The sequence below is a fragment of the Corythoichthys intestinalis genome, chromosome 15, assembly GCF_030265065.1.
Source record: "Corythoichthys intestinalis isolate RoL2023-P3 chromosome 15, ASM3026506v1, whole genome shotgun sequence".
Lineage (NCBI taxonomy): Eukaryota > Metazoa > Chordata > Actinopteri > Syngnathiformes > Syngnathidae > Corythoichthys > Corythoichthys intestinalis.
Window position 1 is genome coordinate 3,905,799 of NC_080409.1, and position 19,738 is coordinate 3,925,536.

The 19,738-nt window shown below is 39.6% G+C and overlaps 1 protein-coding gene across 5 annotated transcripts in view; it reads right to left on the reverse strand.

Moving 5' to 3' along the window:
- dicer1 (dicer 1, ribonuclease type III) overlaps nucleotides 1-19,738 on the reverse strand; it is a 207,712-nt gene that overhangs the window by 60,453 nt on the left and 127,521 nt on the right. For 3 of the 5 annotated variants that reach the window (XM_057859860.1, XM_057859862.1, XM_057859861.1), the window contains exons 18-21: nucleotides 17,864-18,017; nucleotides 13,133-13,315; nucleotides 8,000-8,105; nucleotides 7,541-7,716 (exon numbers count right to left, since the gene is read on the reverse strand). In XM_057859860.1, the coding sequence (XP_057715843.1) occupies nucleotides 7,541-7,716; nucleotides 8,000-8,105; nucleotides 13,133-13,315; nucleotides 17,864-18,017 (619 nt within the window). Of the gene's footprint in view, nucleotides 1-3,164; nucleotides 5,691-7,540; nucleotides 7,717-7,999; nucleotides 8,106-13,132; nucleotides 13,316-17,863; nucleotides 18,018-19,738 lie in introns of those variants that run through there. The other 2 variants (XR_009067182.1, XM_057859863.1) reach the window with 2 other exon arrangements.

Here is a 19,738-nt window from a genome sequence, read left to right on the forward strand (position 1 = left end):
AGTAGGACTCTAGCGACAAACATATCATCTGTTGAGCCCTTGCAATTTGAACCCAAGAGGAACATTAGGACAGCACTGTGGACATTTCACAAAACGAGCAGCAAAAGCAAAATGAACAGGAAAGATGAGACGAGAGTCGGACAAAACCGGTAGTGTTCATGTGGCAAGTCCGTCTAGTGACTGTGACAGCCGCCTGATATGTAGTAGCAGACTCTGCAGGAGGTAGCTGTTCTGGGTTGACAAATGATTTGGCAGAGACAATTTTCTTGCTGAGATGTTTGTAGCGCAAAGATGCAAGAGAATCTGTATCTTTGCCACCAGACATAAAAGCCATCACCCGTCTCCCAAGGTCTTCTATGACATTATTTGCTTGATTAGGGAGCAGAAACCCATTTGCTCTGGTCTGGATGGTTGAACCACCTTTCCCAAATTTCTGGAACACAGACTTTTCCTTCATGCATGATATGCATCATTCCCTGCCACCCAGGGATTTCCTTCAGCAACATGTACACTGTCTCCTTACTTTTCTTTTAGCTTTGTTTTGAGGTAGGTCTTTCCAAATGGTTCGGAATCTGTATTTGACATAAATTCCTTCATCTTATCTTGCAAATGTGTAACTGTCAACTGTTCCTCATCATTATTCTCAAGGTAAAAGCAACCCTCATGAAGGCCTGCTCCTGATCATCATTTTTGGGCCGGCCAGACTTTCTACTCTTTGCCTCTGGGTCGTTCTGGAACTGTAGTGGTGGTAATTTCCCAGTACGGAAATTAATACCGCATGTGTGATGGTAAACACTATCCGCAGCATGTAGATCACGGGCATAAAATTCAATTCTGCGCTTGACGGTGAAGGCCCATTCATCGGAGCGACTTTCACAATACTCAACAATGGACTTGACAAATGTACCTGTCTTAACATAGCTTAAGTCTGCACTTCCATGTGTCTCTAACCCCACAAAATAGACAGTTGGTTTGGCAGTTGAAAGGACCGGTTACTATTCTGGCACTTCTCTTTGGAGGCTCTACTTTGGTTTTCTGTTGCCTTTGAATGTTTTTGGGATTTACATACTGTTGTCGACATTTTGAGTGTACTTTTTCACCAGCCGAAATAACTGTTATCCCCACTTTGGACACTTGCACTATTGATTCCATCAGCTCCCTTCTGACGAACTTCAACCATATCTGAAGAGTCTTTTATTTCTTCATGGCAGATTTTGCAAGCCTTTTTCCATCAAGAAAGAATAATAATAAAATGGGATGGACATTTATTTATCATTAGTTTATATACCTTGAAATGGGTTATCATTTTAGAGGTGTCATGAAATTAATATAGCAAAATATAGAATTTCCATATTAACTAATTGTATATCAGTGATTTTAACATGTCAAATGGATTCCTTGGTCCCAAAAATATAAGGTTAGACACAAAAAGTACTAGATAAATCATGACGGAGTAAGGCTATTTTAAAGGGCAACTGAAGAGCTTTTCGGATTTCGTTCCTGAGCGTTTTACTCAGTTGAATTGTATTAAATGCATCACTGGCTGTCTTAAAACTCATATTTAAAAAAAAAAAAAAAAAAAAAGATAATTGCCCGCTTAGTTTTTAAGTTATAGCCATAGCAACACCTTAGCAATGAGGGACGCAGCTCGCTGCCGACCGCTACCCGATGACGTAACTTCCAGGAAGCCACTCTAACACGGAAGTATAGCACTACGTGGCTGTCGCCATATATTGCAAACGTTTTCTGTGTTTTACTAGCAAAATTCATCATGCCATCTCGATGCGTAGCGATGTATTGCTCTCACGAAGGCTCAAAACTTTATGAGTGGCCCAAAAAAATATCTTCTGCAAGGATTTGGACTGCTTTGTGAAAGTGAAGCGGAAGAACTTTTCTCCTGTTCCCTCGGTCGGTACTTTGTTTTCATCATTTCAGCGACGACAGCTTTGACAACCTACTAGAATACAGCCTTTGTTTTACAAAGATGTAAGTAGACCCTTACTGGCTTTTCTAATTCTAAAATTTGATGCATTTCTGATGATATACAAGTGCAAATCCTACTTCCTGTTCGTTGAAGTGCGACATGTTTTTATAGTAGATAGGTTAGCCGACATGTCGTCTAGTCATGTGAATTTGATACATTTATTGCTAGCTCTATAGGTATTATGTCAATCAAAATGTCCTCAGCACCAAATAGGACCTTGGCTAGTTATCTTTTGGCCTGTCACAGGGTAAATATAAAGTCTACTAGCCTATGGATCCCTATACTCTTTTGTTATTCATTTCTAGGCTCCGTCTGAAGAATTTATATTATTTATATTATTTATATTATTTATATTTTGTTTTATTATTTTAATTCAATTATATTTATATCCAACTGTGATTATTTTTTTTTCAGGATGTCAACCATTAAAGATAAAGCGGCGGAAACGCCCAACACGACAAAAAAAGCGTTTCAAGTCAGTCGCTATCCAGTTTCCTGAAGTCAAAAAGAGAAAGTGGGTCGACTCGGATGACGATACAAGTAATTCAGAGTCCCTCAGTGAGTCAAATACCACTGCTCAATATTTTATTGAGTGCCAGTATCTTGTTCTCGGGGTCCACACCAGAAAAAGCATTCCGCTTATTTAGGTAGGCTTATTGATTGAAAGAGTGCTGGTCCTTGAATTGAGGTTACATTACTAAGTGTCATTTCAATTTTGCAGATTCCTGAATATACAAGGCCAATAGGTGAGGACATTTTTTAACCATCAGTCTAGCTATTTGCATGATGCCATTATGAAAACTTGGATCCAGTCCAAAGACAAGTTGTTTGCAAGGCTTCAGGGTAAACCTCTTGTTTTGGGATGGGACGCAAGATGTGACAGCATGGGGCTTTCTGCAAAATTTGGCTGTTATAGCCTTATTGAACTTGGAATGAATAAAATTCTATCAGTTCAACTGTTACAGGTTAGTACAAATTTAGTCTGAATGTTGACTTACCTAGTGTGCGACTTATAGAAGATATATGTGCTTTTTGGTAAGTAGAGTAACAAGACGAAGAGAAGTTACCATATGGAGCTGAAAGGTCGCAAGCGTTGTAAGGGAGATGTCAGTGAACTCACTATCCGGGCTCTTATAACTGACAGAAATCGCCAAGTTGCAAAGTGGGTGCGAGAGTCATGGAAGATTTCACATTATTATGACTGCTAGCATGTAGTGAACGGTTGGTAGGTTTCGAGCACATTCAATTTTGCAATGAAAGGTTTGACCATTTTTGAGCACAGACCTTCTCATTTTTAGGTCTGACTAAAAAGATTAGATGCACTGGCAAAACCTCCTCCAGTATAATCAAGGATTGGATCAAGAGCATTGCCAACCACCTGTATTGGTGTGTTGCATCTTCAACACCGGGTGATGAAGACATCAAGAGGAAGTGGTTGTCTGGTGTTGAACATATCCAAAATATACATGACTACTGTTATCATGGTCCTTTGGAGAGAGAAAAAATGGCTCAAACCAGGTAATAATTCACTCATGAGGTGAAATAAATGATAATGATCAATTCTTTTCTTTTGGCATTTCCCTTTAGGGGTCACCACAGCGAATCACTTACCTCAATTTAACCCTGTCCTCTGAATCCACTGCTTTCACATGTAGTATATACACCTTTTCATTTGTTCATTACGTATGTTTTTTCAGGAAGTGAGGCTTGTGAAAGACTTGTTGATATTCTGACCAAGAAGCACTTTGTCAAAGATGTTTGCAGCATGTCTGCTCTTGGTCAGACTAGTGGACTTGAGGCCTTTCACAGCCTTGTTAATGAATTTGCCCCCAAGATGTTCCGGTTCTCATATCGAGGAATGCACAGTAGGTCCGTAATGATTAAATAAAATTATACACATGAACATTTGAAAATTTAGCCAAGTATTTGTGATTGTTAATTTTAAATTTTCTATCTCCAGGATTTGGAGATAGAAGATTTGCCCTTCATTATAACAAGAATGCTGGAAGACCTAGGGCTTTAACAAAAGCAGGGGAACGGCGGTATAGCATTATATTCCCCAAGTACAAGAAGGGAGGTTTTTCATTGACAAATGTGTTGGTAAAACCTAGGCACTGTAAGTAAACATACAATAATGAAATTTATGACATTTATTCTTTGAAAATATTTATTTTCTCATTTTGTGTGCAGGTTGATCAGGATAAGTATTTCAATTTCAAATGCATGTAACTCACACTAAACTGTGTCTCTCGCCTTTATCATTTTTCAACGCTGCAAAAAGTCTGTTGCCATAGTAACTTTGTGCTGCTTACTAAATTTATGTCAAGTTTATGCCATTGTTATGTCACAATCTGCCAAAAACACCTGCAATTATTTTCCTATTTATTTTAAAATGAATGAATGAATGAATTTTGTTTTCGTTTCCAGTGTATGTCTAATAATTAATTAATTAATTAATTAATTAATAATGTTTCAATAATTTGATGGAGTTGGTGCTGCAAAAGCCAAGGCATAAGGCACCATCAAGGGAAGATGAGCCCCGACCACTCAGCGACTTGTACGTGAAACCAGTGAAAGCTGATGCTGTCAATTCAGTTTTATCAGGCCAACATAAATGTGGAATCATTGTTTGCTGTTGTCACCGTTACTATTGTTTTGTTTTTGTGGAATATAATGTTGAAAAAAAAAAAGGATAAATGCATTAAACAGTCATCAAAATATTACAATTTATTGTTTTACTTCTTCAATGGTGGTAGTTTGAGCCCTGTAAACACAAAATCTTCTTCTAGACCAGGAGGAGGGAAGTGTGCCCTGATGGAAGACACAAAACATGAGGGGAGTACCACTCTAATGTCTTTGCCTAGATACTCCCAGCACCAGGTGACAAATTGTCTGTAGGTGACATGTCTAAATTTGGCATCCGTGGGCCCCTCAAATGCCTTGCCACCATACAGTTGCTTGTACCTGGCCCATGCAAACTGAAGGGCCCAAGGGTTGAAACAAATGGCATTCAGGCCAGGGTGATCCAAAATGCACTCCGGCAATGTATCCGTCAGTGCTTCTACCTCCTCAAGTTTGCCTCTCACTTCTGGGATCTCCTGACGGCAAAGGCATTCTCTTGGAAGGTTCATTACTTGACAGTGGTTTACAGCTACACCTGGAAAAAAAAATGTCATTTGCTTTGAAAAATAATTAAAATCACTCCTTTATTTAGCCATATTTGGGCTCGCTAGACCATATTACTATCTTTACACAGGGTTGGCATAAGTACATTTGATTACGGTACTTTTTCTTTTTCAGCTCTTTGACACAGAGAATGGAAATCTGGGTGTCCTATTGGTCTGAATGTTTTCCAACTCGTCTGATTACTGATAATTATATTACAGAATGACGGGGTGGTGGTGGATGGTTGGGGGAGGGGGGGGTTCAGAGAGAAATGTACGATGCTAGACATAAACTTACCACTCCTCCTTACGTGATGTGTCAAGTCGCCAGTCTGCGTCATCACCACCGTCTGATGTGCTGTGTAAATCGTCATCTGACACCTCAGGTTCAAACATGTAAGGAGTTATTGTATACAGTCTTTCCTGGGACCCCTCGCCACGAAACAACGATCCTGAGGGGCTACTTTCGCTGGAAATATCAGAATCGCTGGTGCTGCTATGGTCCGCTATGTCTTCTGCTGCCTCCTGGAGCCTACGTCACACTTGCGGGTTTGGGAAGGGACATTTAACGGAGTGCAAAAAAGTTAAAAAAACCCCGCAAATTATCGTCACAGTTATGCGTTAAAAATGACATGGTTGTCTATACAAACTCGTCCAAAGTTTATATTCTTAAAATTAAACCAATATCCAAAAAGCTCTTCAGTTGCCCTGTAATGTTTTTTTTTTTTTTTTTTTTTTGTTAACCATTTTGGATGCCATCTTGAAAATAACACCTTTTCAGTGGTCATATTTTTGGAAACTTTTGATATATTGTTTAGTACACCAATCCTACAAAAAACAGTTGCAAAACCTTTTGTTGAAATTTTTTTAGGGTTAGGTGCCTTTTTTTTAATAACTGCGACTTTTTCAGCCCTCCACATCTTTGCAAGTCAATTTGGCACCAGGGACATCATTTCCGGAGAGAATTGGTAGGTTTAGCTTTGTAAACATCTCCCTCGTACATGATTTCCATTAATTTCCTATTGGGGACAAACAGTGGTGTGTCCTCCCTTAGCAAAAGTAGCTAACGTCATGAATATTAATGAACGGAAGTGACATGTGTCTTGCGGTACGCCATTAGCTTCTTTAATATTTGCAAATCCGGGGCTCCCTTGGCTTTGTCGAACACGGAGATGGCCAGTCGCCGTGTTCTACAATATGATTGACATGGCAGCACTGAATGCATATGTGTTGTATCAGGCATGCACCGGAAGGCAAGAGGGACGGGTGGACTTGTTGGTGGGTCTTGCAAAGGAATTGGCTCACTCTCATTTGGGCGCAAAGAAGGCACAGAAGGAAAAATTGCTTCCTCCAACACCTAGCCCCGGGAAAAGGGCAAAATGTCATACGTCACCACACAAATTTTTTTTTGTTTTTTATTACACTGTCCCTTTTATTGTAGGCAAACTGCAGCTTTTGGAATATGTAAAAAGGTTGTCCGCCCGATAGCCTGCCTGAGCGGTCCACTGTCCGACAAAGCAAAGGCAGCCCTGCCCTGCAAACCCTCAAGATGCTAATCGGAGCAATCCAACCCTGTGGTCATATTTGCTCAAACAGACATTTAAGACCTTATGTTGGTCTTAACAGGGGGCAGTTAGATCCAGCCATGTTAGAAGAGTTATGTCATATTCTCTGCTGCAACTAGAGGGCAGTGTATCCAACCAAATCAATAAAATAAAATGCAAACACTTTCAAAACAAACTTTTACAAAACCACTCTAATTAAACAAATCTTTAAACCAGCAAAATTTGATTTAAAGCTTTTTTTAAATCAAATTACTCTAGTTAATTGATTAATTGTTGCAGCACTAGTATTTTTGCCTCTCGTAATCTGAAATTTCTTTCATGAGGAAATATTCTCCCATTTAGGCTTGTTGTGACCTGAAAATTATGTTTGTAAAGACGTTTGTAAGTAGAGGTACCACTGTATATTTCTTTCCTAAGCACGTCATCTATATGAACTGTTATCATTATACTGAACTATATTAATGACCATATTAGGACAAAGAAATACACAAAAATCATGAAATTCCCACTTGAAAAACCTACAGACAAGAAACATCACCCGTCCAAAGAGCATGTGCGCCGTCGAGTAGAGAAAACATATCCCCTACCATGAAATAAAAACGATCATATCTCTGGTTTCTGTGATTGGCAGGGTAAAACTACTTTTAGAAGCTACTCAAGTACGGTAAATGGAGTAAAAGTAACGCATTACTACCCATCTTGTCATATGGAATACCAACGTTTAATACAGTGTTAGCAAATTTTGGCCATATGGTGGAGAGCTATTCCTTTGTTGTTCTTTAATTTTGTTAAGACAACACGTAATCTTGAAAAACTTAATTTGATACCTGAAATCAGTAGGAAGGATTTGTGATCCAACTCCAGCTTCGCTGGCTGTCTGGGATCTTAGTTCCTCTGCTGTCAGGAGGCAATGGAGACGGTAGAGGATACTGGGTAAACACACCGCCTTCCTCCAAAGGGAGGCAGGGATGGGGTGAATGGCACAAAGTTCTGGAACCAGGATCTGACAAATACAAAACTCCTTACATGGAATGATTAAAAAACATAATATGATGCATAAAAAGAAGCCTCCATTTACGAGCAAATTGGAAAGAGTTGGAACCTTGTTTAAAAAGCCAATTAAAAACAATGTCATGCATTTATAGCATGAGGTAACCAAAAGGGTAACACTCAACAGGATAAGTGATATATATCACACAATAATTAAACAACAGGGATTTATACTCCAAACCCAATAAGAAGCATCAAGATATATGAAAGATGGGAGTAACCACAAAAAGAAATACCTGTTTGTTCTGCAGACTTTCCCATTTTGCTTTCCTCTTCTCCGCACTGCTGAGGGGCAACGCTTTGCCTTTTTGGTTGAGGTGACGAGGCGTTAAGAGATTCAGTCTGTGATCGGAAGAAAATTTATTCTTCATCATTTCAAACAATTTCCATCATACGTCACCCGGTAAAAAAGGTCTCGGAAAGGTTCACTCAGTTGTTTCATTTGTGTAGAACAGAGCGGACCAATGTACAGACTGCGGTCAGGGGGTCGAATCCCCCCCCCGCTGGGTTGTTCTGCCTGACAGGCACATTGTAGCTCATTTATACTGTCCACACAAACTCATCCTTATTTTGACATTGGTACCGTAAAACCGTATATTTGCGATATGTGTGATCAGGTGTGTGCACGACTGCACTTAGCAAACTTTCGTGTCCGCAGTTGCATTCGTTCATTCGCTCCCTCCCCATCGAAATTGATAAGCCGTCTAACACTATCAAAGGTAGCCAATGAGTTAACAAGGAAATGCCCCAAAATCAACAGAAAGCAGTCTGGGAAAAAAAATCAACAGGAAATGATCCAAAATGTACAGGAACTGCTCTGTAAGTATCATAAAATGAAAAAGAAGTGAAGCTCAACCAGTGCTGTTTTCGTCAAAGATGACGCTAATGAAAATATTTTGTCAACGAACACTTTTTCATTACGACGATGAGACGATAAAGAGCCTAAAACTGCATGTTTGGGAGACTAAAACATAACGAGATGAATAGCAGCTTTCATCTGACGAGACGATGCACAATATTTTCCGTCACATGTCCATAATGTGTGACATTTCTATGTGTGTAGTTAGCCTGTATCGTAGCAGTGTCTGGTTGTGTCTCTCATGTGACGTTCTGCACCCCCCCCACCTGCCCGACTGTCTTCTCCAGTCTCCATGCAGGTTCACACACATTTAAGATTTCTTTTCTCGCCTTGACCAGAGAGAACATGCAATGTTACTTTAGCTTTTAAGGTTCACAGAACTTAAAGTGATCATCTGAGTGATCATCACACACTAAATGTAACTCGTAGCGTTAGCACAGCATTCCCATTCATGTTAGCTTTAGGCTAATGCTAACGGCGAGCATCCTCATAAACTCTCGGACGACAGTTGTTGTTTTTTTCCTTTTTACAGGTACATACAGGTCATGGCATCCAGGTGGGTATAAATTATTAGAAATAATGTACTGTTTTCCTGCTGAGTGGGTATTATCACCAAGTTGCCGTTGTCCTTGTAGATGCTACAATATGTTCTTGTCAATGTTCATTCAAAACAGTTGGACATTTATTTTGGGAGTAATTAAAAAAAAAAAATTATAGACGAAAACATTTTTTTATGAACCGACTAAAACTAGGCAAAATTAGTCTTGAGTTTTCGTCAACAAAAACTAGACGTAGAAACATTTAGAGACGACTAAAATATGACAAAGACTAATAAGTATAATTGTCCAAAAGACTAAGACGAAAATTAAAAGGCCTGCCAAAAACAACACTGAGCACACCTAAGTCAATGTCTGCCATTGACAACGATCAATGTCCAATCCACTCACACGGGAAGAACTGCCTGTGAATGTTCATCTTTCAGTGCCATTGACACAGCTAGACGTCCAATCTATTAGGACTCCTCCAGTCAAACCGGATTGGATGTCTAACACAGTCAAAAAGTGCTTGTAAGTTAATTGGAAAAAAAAAAAAAAAAAACTAGTATGGCCCACATGGGACCTAATTGCCATAAATCTGGCCCGCAAACCAAAATGAGTTTGACACCGCTTGGTCTAGAACAGTGCTTCTCAATTATTTTCTGTTACGCGCCCCCGAAGACAAACATTTTGTGCCCACAACTCTCTGCCGCCACTGTAAATAGTATCATTTGTTTATAAAAATGACTATTAATATAAGTACACCTCTGCATAACATTGTGTCCTTTTTAATATCTAAGAAAAAAATAATATAGATCAACTTAAAATAAAGTACCACTTCATTAACATTGTTTTGTTTGTAACAGAAAACACTTAAAGTGCCTATGACACCAAAAAGCATGTTTATTTCACGCAGTATTTTATGCTCCTGAATGAAATGGACCTCTTGGATGTGTGTGGAAGTGAATGATATATTTATTCAACTTTTAAATCTGGACTGCACTAATTGTTTCATGATGCTGCTATGTAGCGACTTTTGCACAATATTTATTTATTGTCTATTATTTAGTAGTATGTTTAAGTTGTGTGTTATTTTACTGCCCTGTGTCTTGTGGGTGTTTTATGGTACCACAGAGTAGCTATCTAATTTCGTTGTTTGCTCGGCTTGCAATGACAATAAAGGAATTGAAATCCCGCGCCATGAAGGTGTGTCTTCAGGCTAGAGTCTCGGGTTGAGGAAGAAGGCGGATGTGACTTCAATGAATAAGATCTGTGTACTGTATAAGAAACTTTCTAAACCGCTGCCGTGAGGACGTGCGTGGTCGTAGACAGGCATGGTTCGCCCAGGGTGTTCGACCAAACTCGCTCTATTGAAAGGAAGAAAAAGGGCTTTTTGAGGCACTCTCATTGATGGAGTAGAAAAATATTTTAAATTAACCCTAAAAATTTCGTACAGGACCTAAAATAAGATGCTGTACTTGTATTGCTGAGAGGTGGATGGAGAATCAAGGAAAGCTGAGAGAGCTACAGTGGGGCAAATAAGTATTTAGTCAACCACCAATTGTGCAAGTTCTCCTACTTGAAAAGATTAGAGAGGCCTGTAATTGTCAACATGGGTAAACCTCAACAATGAGAGACAGAATGTGGAAAAAAAAAAAAAAAAATCACATTGTTTGATTTTTAAAGAATTTATTTGCAAATTAGAGTGAAAAATAAGTATTTGGTCACCTACAAACAAGATTTCTGGCTGTCAAAGAGGTCTAACTTCTTCTAACGAGGTCTAACGAGGCTCCACTCGTTACCTGTATTAATGGCACCTGTTTTAACTCATTATCGGTATAAAAGACACCTGTCATAAACTTCAGTTAGTCACATTCCAAACTCCACTCTGGCCAAGACCAAAGAGCTGTCGAAGGACACCAGAGACAAAATTGTAGACCTGTACCAGGCTGGGAAGACTGAATCTGCAATAGGTAAAACGCTTGGTGTAAAGAAATCAACTGTGGAAGCAATTATTAGAAAATGGAAGACATACAAGACCACTGATAATCTCCCTCGATCTGGGGCTCCATGCAAGATCTCACCCCGTGGCGTCAAAATGATAACAAGAACGGTGAACAAAAATCCCAGAACCACACGGAGGGACCTAGTGAATGACCTACAGAGAGCAGGGACCACAGTACCAAAGGCTACTATCAGTAACACAATGCGCCGCCAGGGACTCATATCATGCATTGCTAGATGTGTCCCCCTGCTGAAGCCAGTACACGTCCAGGCCCGTCTGCGGTTCGCTAGAAAGCATTTGGATGATCCAGAAGAGGACTGGGAGAATGTGTTATGGTCAGATGAAAACAAAATAGAACTTTTTGGTAGAAACACAGGTTCTCGTGTTTGGAGGAGAAAGAATACTGAATTGCATCCGAAGCACACCATACCCACTGTGAAGCATTAGGGTGGAAACATCATGCTTTGGGGCTGTTTTTCTGCAAAGGGACCGGGACGACTGATCTGTGTAAAGGAAAGAATGAATGGGGCCATGTATCGAGAGATTTTGAGTGAAAATCTCCTTCCATCAGCAAGGGCATTGAAGATGAGACGTGGCTGGGTTTTTCAGCATGACAATGATCCCAAACACACAGCCAGGGCAACAAAGGAGTGGCTTCGTATTCGCATTTCAAGGTCCTGGAGTGGCCTAGCCAGTCTCCAGATCTCAACCCCATGGAAAATCTGAGGAGGGAGTTGAAAGTCCGTGTTGCCCAACGACAGCCCCGAAACAGCACTGCTCTAAAGGAGATCTGCATGGAGGAATGGGCCAAAATACCAGCAACAGTGTGTGAAAAGCCTGTGAAGAGTTACAGAAAACGTTTGGCCTCCGTTATTGCCAACTAAGGGTACATAACAAAGTATTGAGATGAACTGTTGGTATTGACCAAATACTTAATTTCCACCATTATTTGCAAATAAATTCTTTAAAAATCAAACAATGTGATTTTCAGTTTTTTTTTTTTTTTTTTTCTCCACATTCCGTCTCTCATTGTTGAGGTTTACCCATGTTGACAATTTCAAGTCTATCTAATATTTTCAAGTGGGAGGACTTGCACAATTAGTGGTTGACTCAATACTTATTTGCCCCACTGGATGTGCACACCTGCATACGTTTGGTGTAATGTTAGGAGATTGAAGCAATATGAAAAGGAAAAACGTCTTGGCATTACGAGATCAAGCTTCAACATGGTTTTGCTATGAGCTGTCCATGAAAAGCACAGGAATCCAATAGTAGAACACCAGTCAGAGTCTGGTTGCAGAAGGATCAACCATGTTTATTTCTTTTTCCTCTACTGCATTCTTGACTCTGTGCATCACACATTGCAAGTTTATTTTGTACTTGAAATTAGCACTCAGAATGGCTCCAAGGAAAGTGAAAACTGCTAAAAGGAAACGAGTGCCCATGATTAGGCATGTAAATCTCTGACCACAATTTGAAATGCTATTTCCATTGAAGGTGGGAATCTTGGGCCACTTCACGATTCAATTACGATTCGATTATTGATACAGGAGTTGATCCACACGCTCAGATGAAAGTGTGCTGCGATGTGCATTGACTCCTGCAGATGAAAAAGTTACCCAGCTGGGCAGCGACAACCATATTAGCTGCGTTGTTTCTCGAAAAATCCAAAACAATTCCACACGTCTGCTTTTAAATTTATGTGAGCAGTTCTGATCTCACGGAGAGGTTGGTAGGTTGGGTCAACCATGCTTGTATGCATGTTTTGTATCTAGCGGCATGAGTTGTGGATGGCGTGAACTCTCGGTCCGTCCCGAAGAGCGTGCTGTGTTTTAGTTCTGCTTTATTTGGCATTTTTAAATAATCGGAAGATGGATGTTTGTGAATCGTTCTGGAATCTTCCACGACCGAATCGCGAAAAATCTAAGAATTGGAAATCTCACACACCTTTAATTACCATACTACTAACCTCGATGACGTATGGTCAACATCCAGTAGAGGCTGGTTCAGGTTGGACAGATCCAGGTTGTATTTGGTTTTGTAGTACTCAGCAAATGTCTCGTATTCTGGTGAAGGAAACTTGCTGAGAGGAGTAAGGTCTGTATATACATCAGCGACGTAAAATCGATGAGGCTGGTCGAAATTACGGTACCTAGGAGAGAAATGGCAAAAAATGATGCGTTGAAGAGTAACGCGTATGCATTTCCGCAATCTGTGTAAGGTACATTCTCCAACTACAAATCATTAAATTTGCATTTACCAATGAATGGAACCACAGTATATCAGTTCTGTTGAGTTTTCTCCGCTATGACTATGCTAACTAAGCTGCCAACACACAACTGCGGGCACACAGCAAAACCAGCTTGTGTTCGATTCTGACCGGGCAGCACAGGTAGTTCCGCTTTGTTGTTATGTTAGAACAGCCTCAAAAATCGAAACATTTAGAAGCGAGACTGAAATTGATGCAGGTTCTAAATAAATGCAACGTCAACAGATTTTTAAGACCTTTCAAAATTGTATTTAAGACCTTTTCTGACATTTTATGAGAATTATAAACATTTTTAGGCCTTAAATTCAAATTATTGGATTTAAGACTTTTTATTTTTTCCCTAGATATCCTCTATAGGAAGATCTTTTGTGAAGTCATTGCTTATGTTTCACGTGTTGCACCACAGTAGCGTGTTACAAGAAACGGTGTACAGTGTTACCCTATGATACGAAATCAATTAGCTCTGGAGTGGCTTTCGTATCATTATTTTTTTTCGTATACCGTATTTTTAAGAGTATAAGTCGCACCTGAGTATAGGTTGCACCAGCCCAAAAATGCGCAACGAAGAGGGAAAAAAAACATATCTAATTCGCACCAGAGTATAAGTCGCATTTTGGGGGGAAATTTACTTGATAAAACCCGACACAAAGGCAATTTAAAATAAAAATACAAAAGAGAACAACATGCTGAATAAGTGTACAGTATGATTATGTTACATGATGCATGAACAACGAAATGCGAACGTGACCGATATGTTAACGGAACATAGGTATTAAGAGTTATTCAGATAACTATGGCATAAAGAACATGCTAAGAATTTTACCAAACCAGGTGTGTCACTCCAAAACACCAAAATAACATGTGAAATGATATAATGTGTTAATAATTTCACACATACTAAGTATAAGTTGCAGCCCAAGCCAAACTATTACAAAAAAAAAAAAAAAAAAAAAACGACTTATAGTCTGAAAAATACGGTAATAACCCGCGTTTTACATGTAAATCGCCTAATTCGTTCCGAGCACAACTAAAACACCCAATTAAGTTTTATAATAAGGGTAGAACCAGATTAAAATAACAGCTAAATACATTTGAATCATTCAATATACCTAAACAGACTGCTAATACCTGTAATGAAGTACAAATAGAAAATAATGCGCCAAAAAAATAAAATAAAATAAAAAATGTGGAACCTTATCTTTATTTTGGCGCAAGCAGCTTGGACTTCAGCATGCGAAGAACCATTTTACGTCAGCACCCAGCGTGCTTTGCGACGTCAACAACAATGGGGACCGACTATCTACCGATATTGGGAGGTTTTTAAAGATTTTTTTTTAATCAATCAAATTATTACAACTCATACTAACATTAATCTTTTAAGGACTACTAGTCTTTATATTTGTGGCTCCTTTTAACAACGGTCTCTAAGACATATGGTTGGTCAATGGCGGTGTCTGCCAAAGGCCAATTGACACATCACACCTCCATAGATTTTTATTAGTGTTTCATAAGGCAAAAAGTTGTCATTTATAGTGAGTTTAGTTTTTGGGTTATTTCAAAGATCTGCTCTTCTTTGACGGAATGTGCATTCTCCGGGCCTGGTGATTCCATGAATATTTGCCAGAAGTTTTATTTCAACGTATTTCAGATGAAACCAATTGAATTCCGTTGTGACATAAAATTGTTGAATGATGTTCACGTGTGACTATTGGTGGCCATGAGTCGGAACCTTTCAAGGTGAGGACTGTTGCACGCCAGGGTTGTGTGCTACCGAAGCTCTGTTCAACATCTTTTTTCTATGTGTGACGCAGTTGCTCAATTAGAGGACTGAGAAGGACAGTGGGGTTACCATAGATTACCGACTTGACGGAAATCTCTTCAACATCAGAAGGCTCTCCAAGCAGTCACAAAAGTAAGATCAGAGAAAGTCATCGACCTCCAATATGCAGACGACTGTGCAGTTGTGGCCCACAAACCCGAAGCAGTGCAAGCTAGTCTCTCAGCTGCTGCAAGTGCCTATGGTAGACTGGGCCTCTCTGTTAATGTGGCAAAGACTGAGGTTACAGTGTTATCACAAAAGTGAGTACACCCCTCACATTTCTCCAGATATTTAAGTATATCTTTTCATAGGACAACACTGCCAAAATGACACTTTGACACAATGGAAAGTAGTCTGTGTGCTGCTTATACAATAGAGTTCATTTATTTTCCCCTCAAAACAACTCAAAATATAGCCATTAATATCTAAACCGCTGGCAACAAAAGTGAGTCCACCCCTTGGAAAAAACGTACATCCCTAAATGTCCATATTGAGTACTGCTTGTCATTTTCCCTCCAAAATGTCATGCGACTCGTTACAGGAGTGCTGTCAGCATTGCTGCAGAGATTGAAGAGGTGGGGGGTCAGGCTGTTAGTGCTCAGAACATACGCCGCACTCTAGATCAAATTGGTTCAATTAAATTCAATTTTCAATTCAATTTTATTTGTATAGGCCTATACCACAACAAGGTGGTCTCAAAGGGCTTTGCAGAGGCAATATGATACACAGTCAGAAACAGTAGATGAATTAGATAAAGTTCAAGTCCTGGGCATCCCCCAACTTTAGACCCTCCATGTCGACAAGGAAAAACTCCCAAAACCCTTTGGGAAAAATGAGAAACCTTGGGGAGAACCACAGTCAGGAGAGATCACTCCCAGGACGGACAGGCAAAAGATGCACCAGGACTGATGGTGGGTATTAGCAGCAGGAGGTCCAGTTTGTAGTGATGCAATGGAATGAAGAAACAAGAGGAGGTCCATGGTGTGCATGGCTATCACCCCAGGAGGAAGACGGTACACAAGAAAGCCTGCCCGTCTCATCAGACCATAGGACATGGTTCCAGTAATCAATGTACTTTGTTGACATGTCTTCAGCAAACTGTTTGCGGACTTTCTTGTGTACCGTCTTCAGAAAAGGCTGACATGCACACCAATTCGATGTAGAGTGCGGCGTATGGTCTGAGCACTAACGGGATGACCCCCCCTCACCTCTTCAATCTCTGCAGCAATGCTGACAGCACTCTTGTAACGAGTCACATGACAATTTGGAGGGAAAATGACAAGCAGTACTCAATTTGAACATTTAGGGATGTACGTTTTTTTCAAAGGGGTGTACTCATTTTTATTGCCAGGGGTTTAGATATTAATGGCTATATTTTGAGTTATTTTGAGGGGAAAATAAATGAAGTCTATTATATAAGCTGCACACAGACTACTTTTTTATTGTGTCAAAGTGTCATTTTGTCATTGTTGTCCCATGAAAAGTTATACCAAAATATCTGCAGAAATGCTAGGGGTGTACTCACTTTTGTAATACACTGTATATGTCAATGGGCATCCATTCCTCCATCTCATCCACCAACCTTCACCATCTCTGATGAGCCACTTCCAGTAGTGGACTCATTTAAAAACCTGGGCAGCTATCTCTCTGATGATTGCAGTATCAACAGAAAGATACAAAACTGGATCAAGCAGGCATCAGCATCTTTTGGCAGACTCAGGAGAAAAGTCTTCCAAAACAAAGATCTTAACCTCCACACTAAGACTGCGGTTTATCAAGCCGTTGTAATGACAACTGTCCTGTATAGCTGTGAAGCATGGACCTTATACAGCCGCCAACTCAGGATGCTGCAGGCCTTCCACATCCGGTGCCTACACTGCATCCTGGGGATATCCCGGAAGGACAGAGTCCACCACACTGAAATACTATCTATAACCAACTCCACCAGTGTGGACGCAACAGTCACCCAGCACCAACTTAGTTAGCTAGGCCATGTAGTCCAGATGCCCGAGGAGCGCTTGCCCCGAAAGGTGCTTCATGGCCAGCTCCATCTTGGGTTTCGTTTGGTATGACGGCCAAAAAAACGCAATACAGATCAGGTGAAGGCTGCCATGAAAAAACGTGGTCTTAACCCGATCCAGTTGGAAACCACTGCAGCCCAACGATCCATCTGGATGCAGCTCCTCCAACACTGCGTCCACAAACTTGAGGAGGACCGAGGTGACCAACGGACCAGGAAATGTCAAAAGAGACATGAAGCCAATGCCACACCCACACTCCCAGTCAATGTCTTCACCTGCTCTGCCTGTGGCAAGCAGTGTGGATCTTGGATTGGGCTACACAGCCACATGAAGTGGGCTCACAAAAAATAGAGATGGATTGCCATCATCGAAAACGATGGACAACCTAAACGGAAAGTTTTGGGTTATTTCGAAGATCTGCTCTTCTTTGACTAAGTGTGCATTCTCCGGGCCTGGCCTTTCCATGAATATTTGCCAGAAGGTTTATTTCAACGCATTTCAGATGAAACAAACTGAATTCCGTTATGTATATTCTACATAAAATTGTTCTAACTATCCCAAAAAAGAGAGACAAGGAAAAAATGTAATTACCTAGGAATGATAACAGCATCCTGGTAATCCTCCAATTTAAAGGTGAAGGGGTTCTGTTTGGTATAATGAGTATTAGGAATACCAGTTCGGGCTTCAGACTTTTCGATATCCTCCATGAATTTGAAGTCCATATCGAGTGTGTTAGAATCTCCAACTATGGAAAAAGAATTAGAGCACATTCTGTTACTAAAATTATCTTAATATAATTTAATTACATGTGAGCCAGATCCAAATATCATACATTTTGTGCACTTTTGCACGTAATCCTGAGGGACCCCTGGGTTGTTTTTTAAAAATGGAACATTTTTTCAATTGTCTACAGATCTTTCAATTTAAATGTCAGAGGCAAGACAAGGCAAACTTATTTGCACAGCACAATTCAACACAAGGTTTAACAAGCACAATGAGCTTCATATCACATTAAAATGATCATGTGAGAAGAGAAATTTTTATTTTATTATTTTTATTTTCAACAAGCTGAACCTTTTATACTCTAACACCATTAGAAATAAGTGTTTTTTATTCATAGGAGCCTCCTTAGACACACCTGTTTTAATACACTCTAATACTGATTTGCTAAAAGATTTCCTCAGGGAAACTGAATAAATCTATTTATACCTCAACTGGTTTGAAGTGTAACGACCTACCTAAACTACATTGTAGAAATTACTCACTAACCGAAATAAATGATGTTTTTTCAGATTTGTGTTCATCCATCCACCTATTATCTACTGCTTAATCCGGGGTCGGTTCGAGGGAGCAGGAGTCTTTACTCCCTCTCAAAAAAAAAAGCTGGAAATACAACTTGAATAAATTGACAACTGGTGAGTTGGGAATTATATAGACAGTGATAGGTAGAGTAGCCAAAATTCTTACGTAAGTTTTGTTACTTCAAAAATAATGTAACTCAGGTAAAAGTAGTCAGCCAAAACATTTACTCAAGTAAAAAAAAAAAAGCATTTGATGAAAAGAACACTCAAAAATGATTAACCGCTTTCAATGTTTTGATTTTTTCCTCAGCATGTCATCTATATGAACTGTTATTATTAATCTCTCCATTACATATTAGGCCCAAAAAAGATAAATCATCAAATTTCCACTAACATGAAGCAATCATATTTCTGGTTTTCAGCTGTCTATTGGTGCCGAAAAAAAAACAACAAAAAACTTTTACTTCGTCACATTCCGCATCTGGTTGACGGCAGCACTTTATGATTAGTGGAGTCATGTGACTATTGTTGCAACGTCTCATTGGTGAAACTGGTAGAGCCACTGTGGGCCTCTGGCAAAAATTAAGTCAAATCTAATTACGTAGATTAACAAGGTAAAACAATGACTCAAGTGTAGCTCAAAGTAGCGGAGTAAGACTCTCATTTATTCTTCACAAATCTACTTAACTAAAATTAAAAAGTCTGGTGTAGTAAAACCTCTTTGAAAAAAGGATGTTCCGATCGCATATTTTTGTACCCTAGTTTAAGTTCGAGTCACCTGACTATGAGAATCTAAAGATACAGAGTCCTGCTCAGTTACCGAAAAAAAAAAAAAAAAGTTTTCGTTCAAAAAACCTCTAAACATGTACAGTTGTGGTCAAAAGTTTACATACACTTGAGAAGAACATAATGTCATGGCTCTCTTGAGTTTGCAGTTATTTCTACAACTCCGATTTTTCTCTGATAGAGTGATTGGAACAGATACTTCTTTGTCACAAAAAACATTCATGAAGTTTGGTTCTTTTATGACTTTATTATGGGTGAACAGAAAAAAGTGATCAAATCTGCTGGGTCAAAAATATACATACAGCAGCGCTAATATTTGGCAACATGTCCCTTGGCCATTTTCACTTCAATTAGGTGCTTTTGGTAGCCATCCACAAGC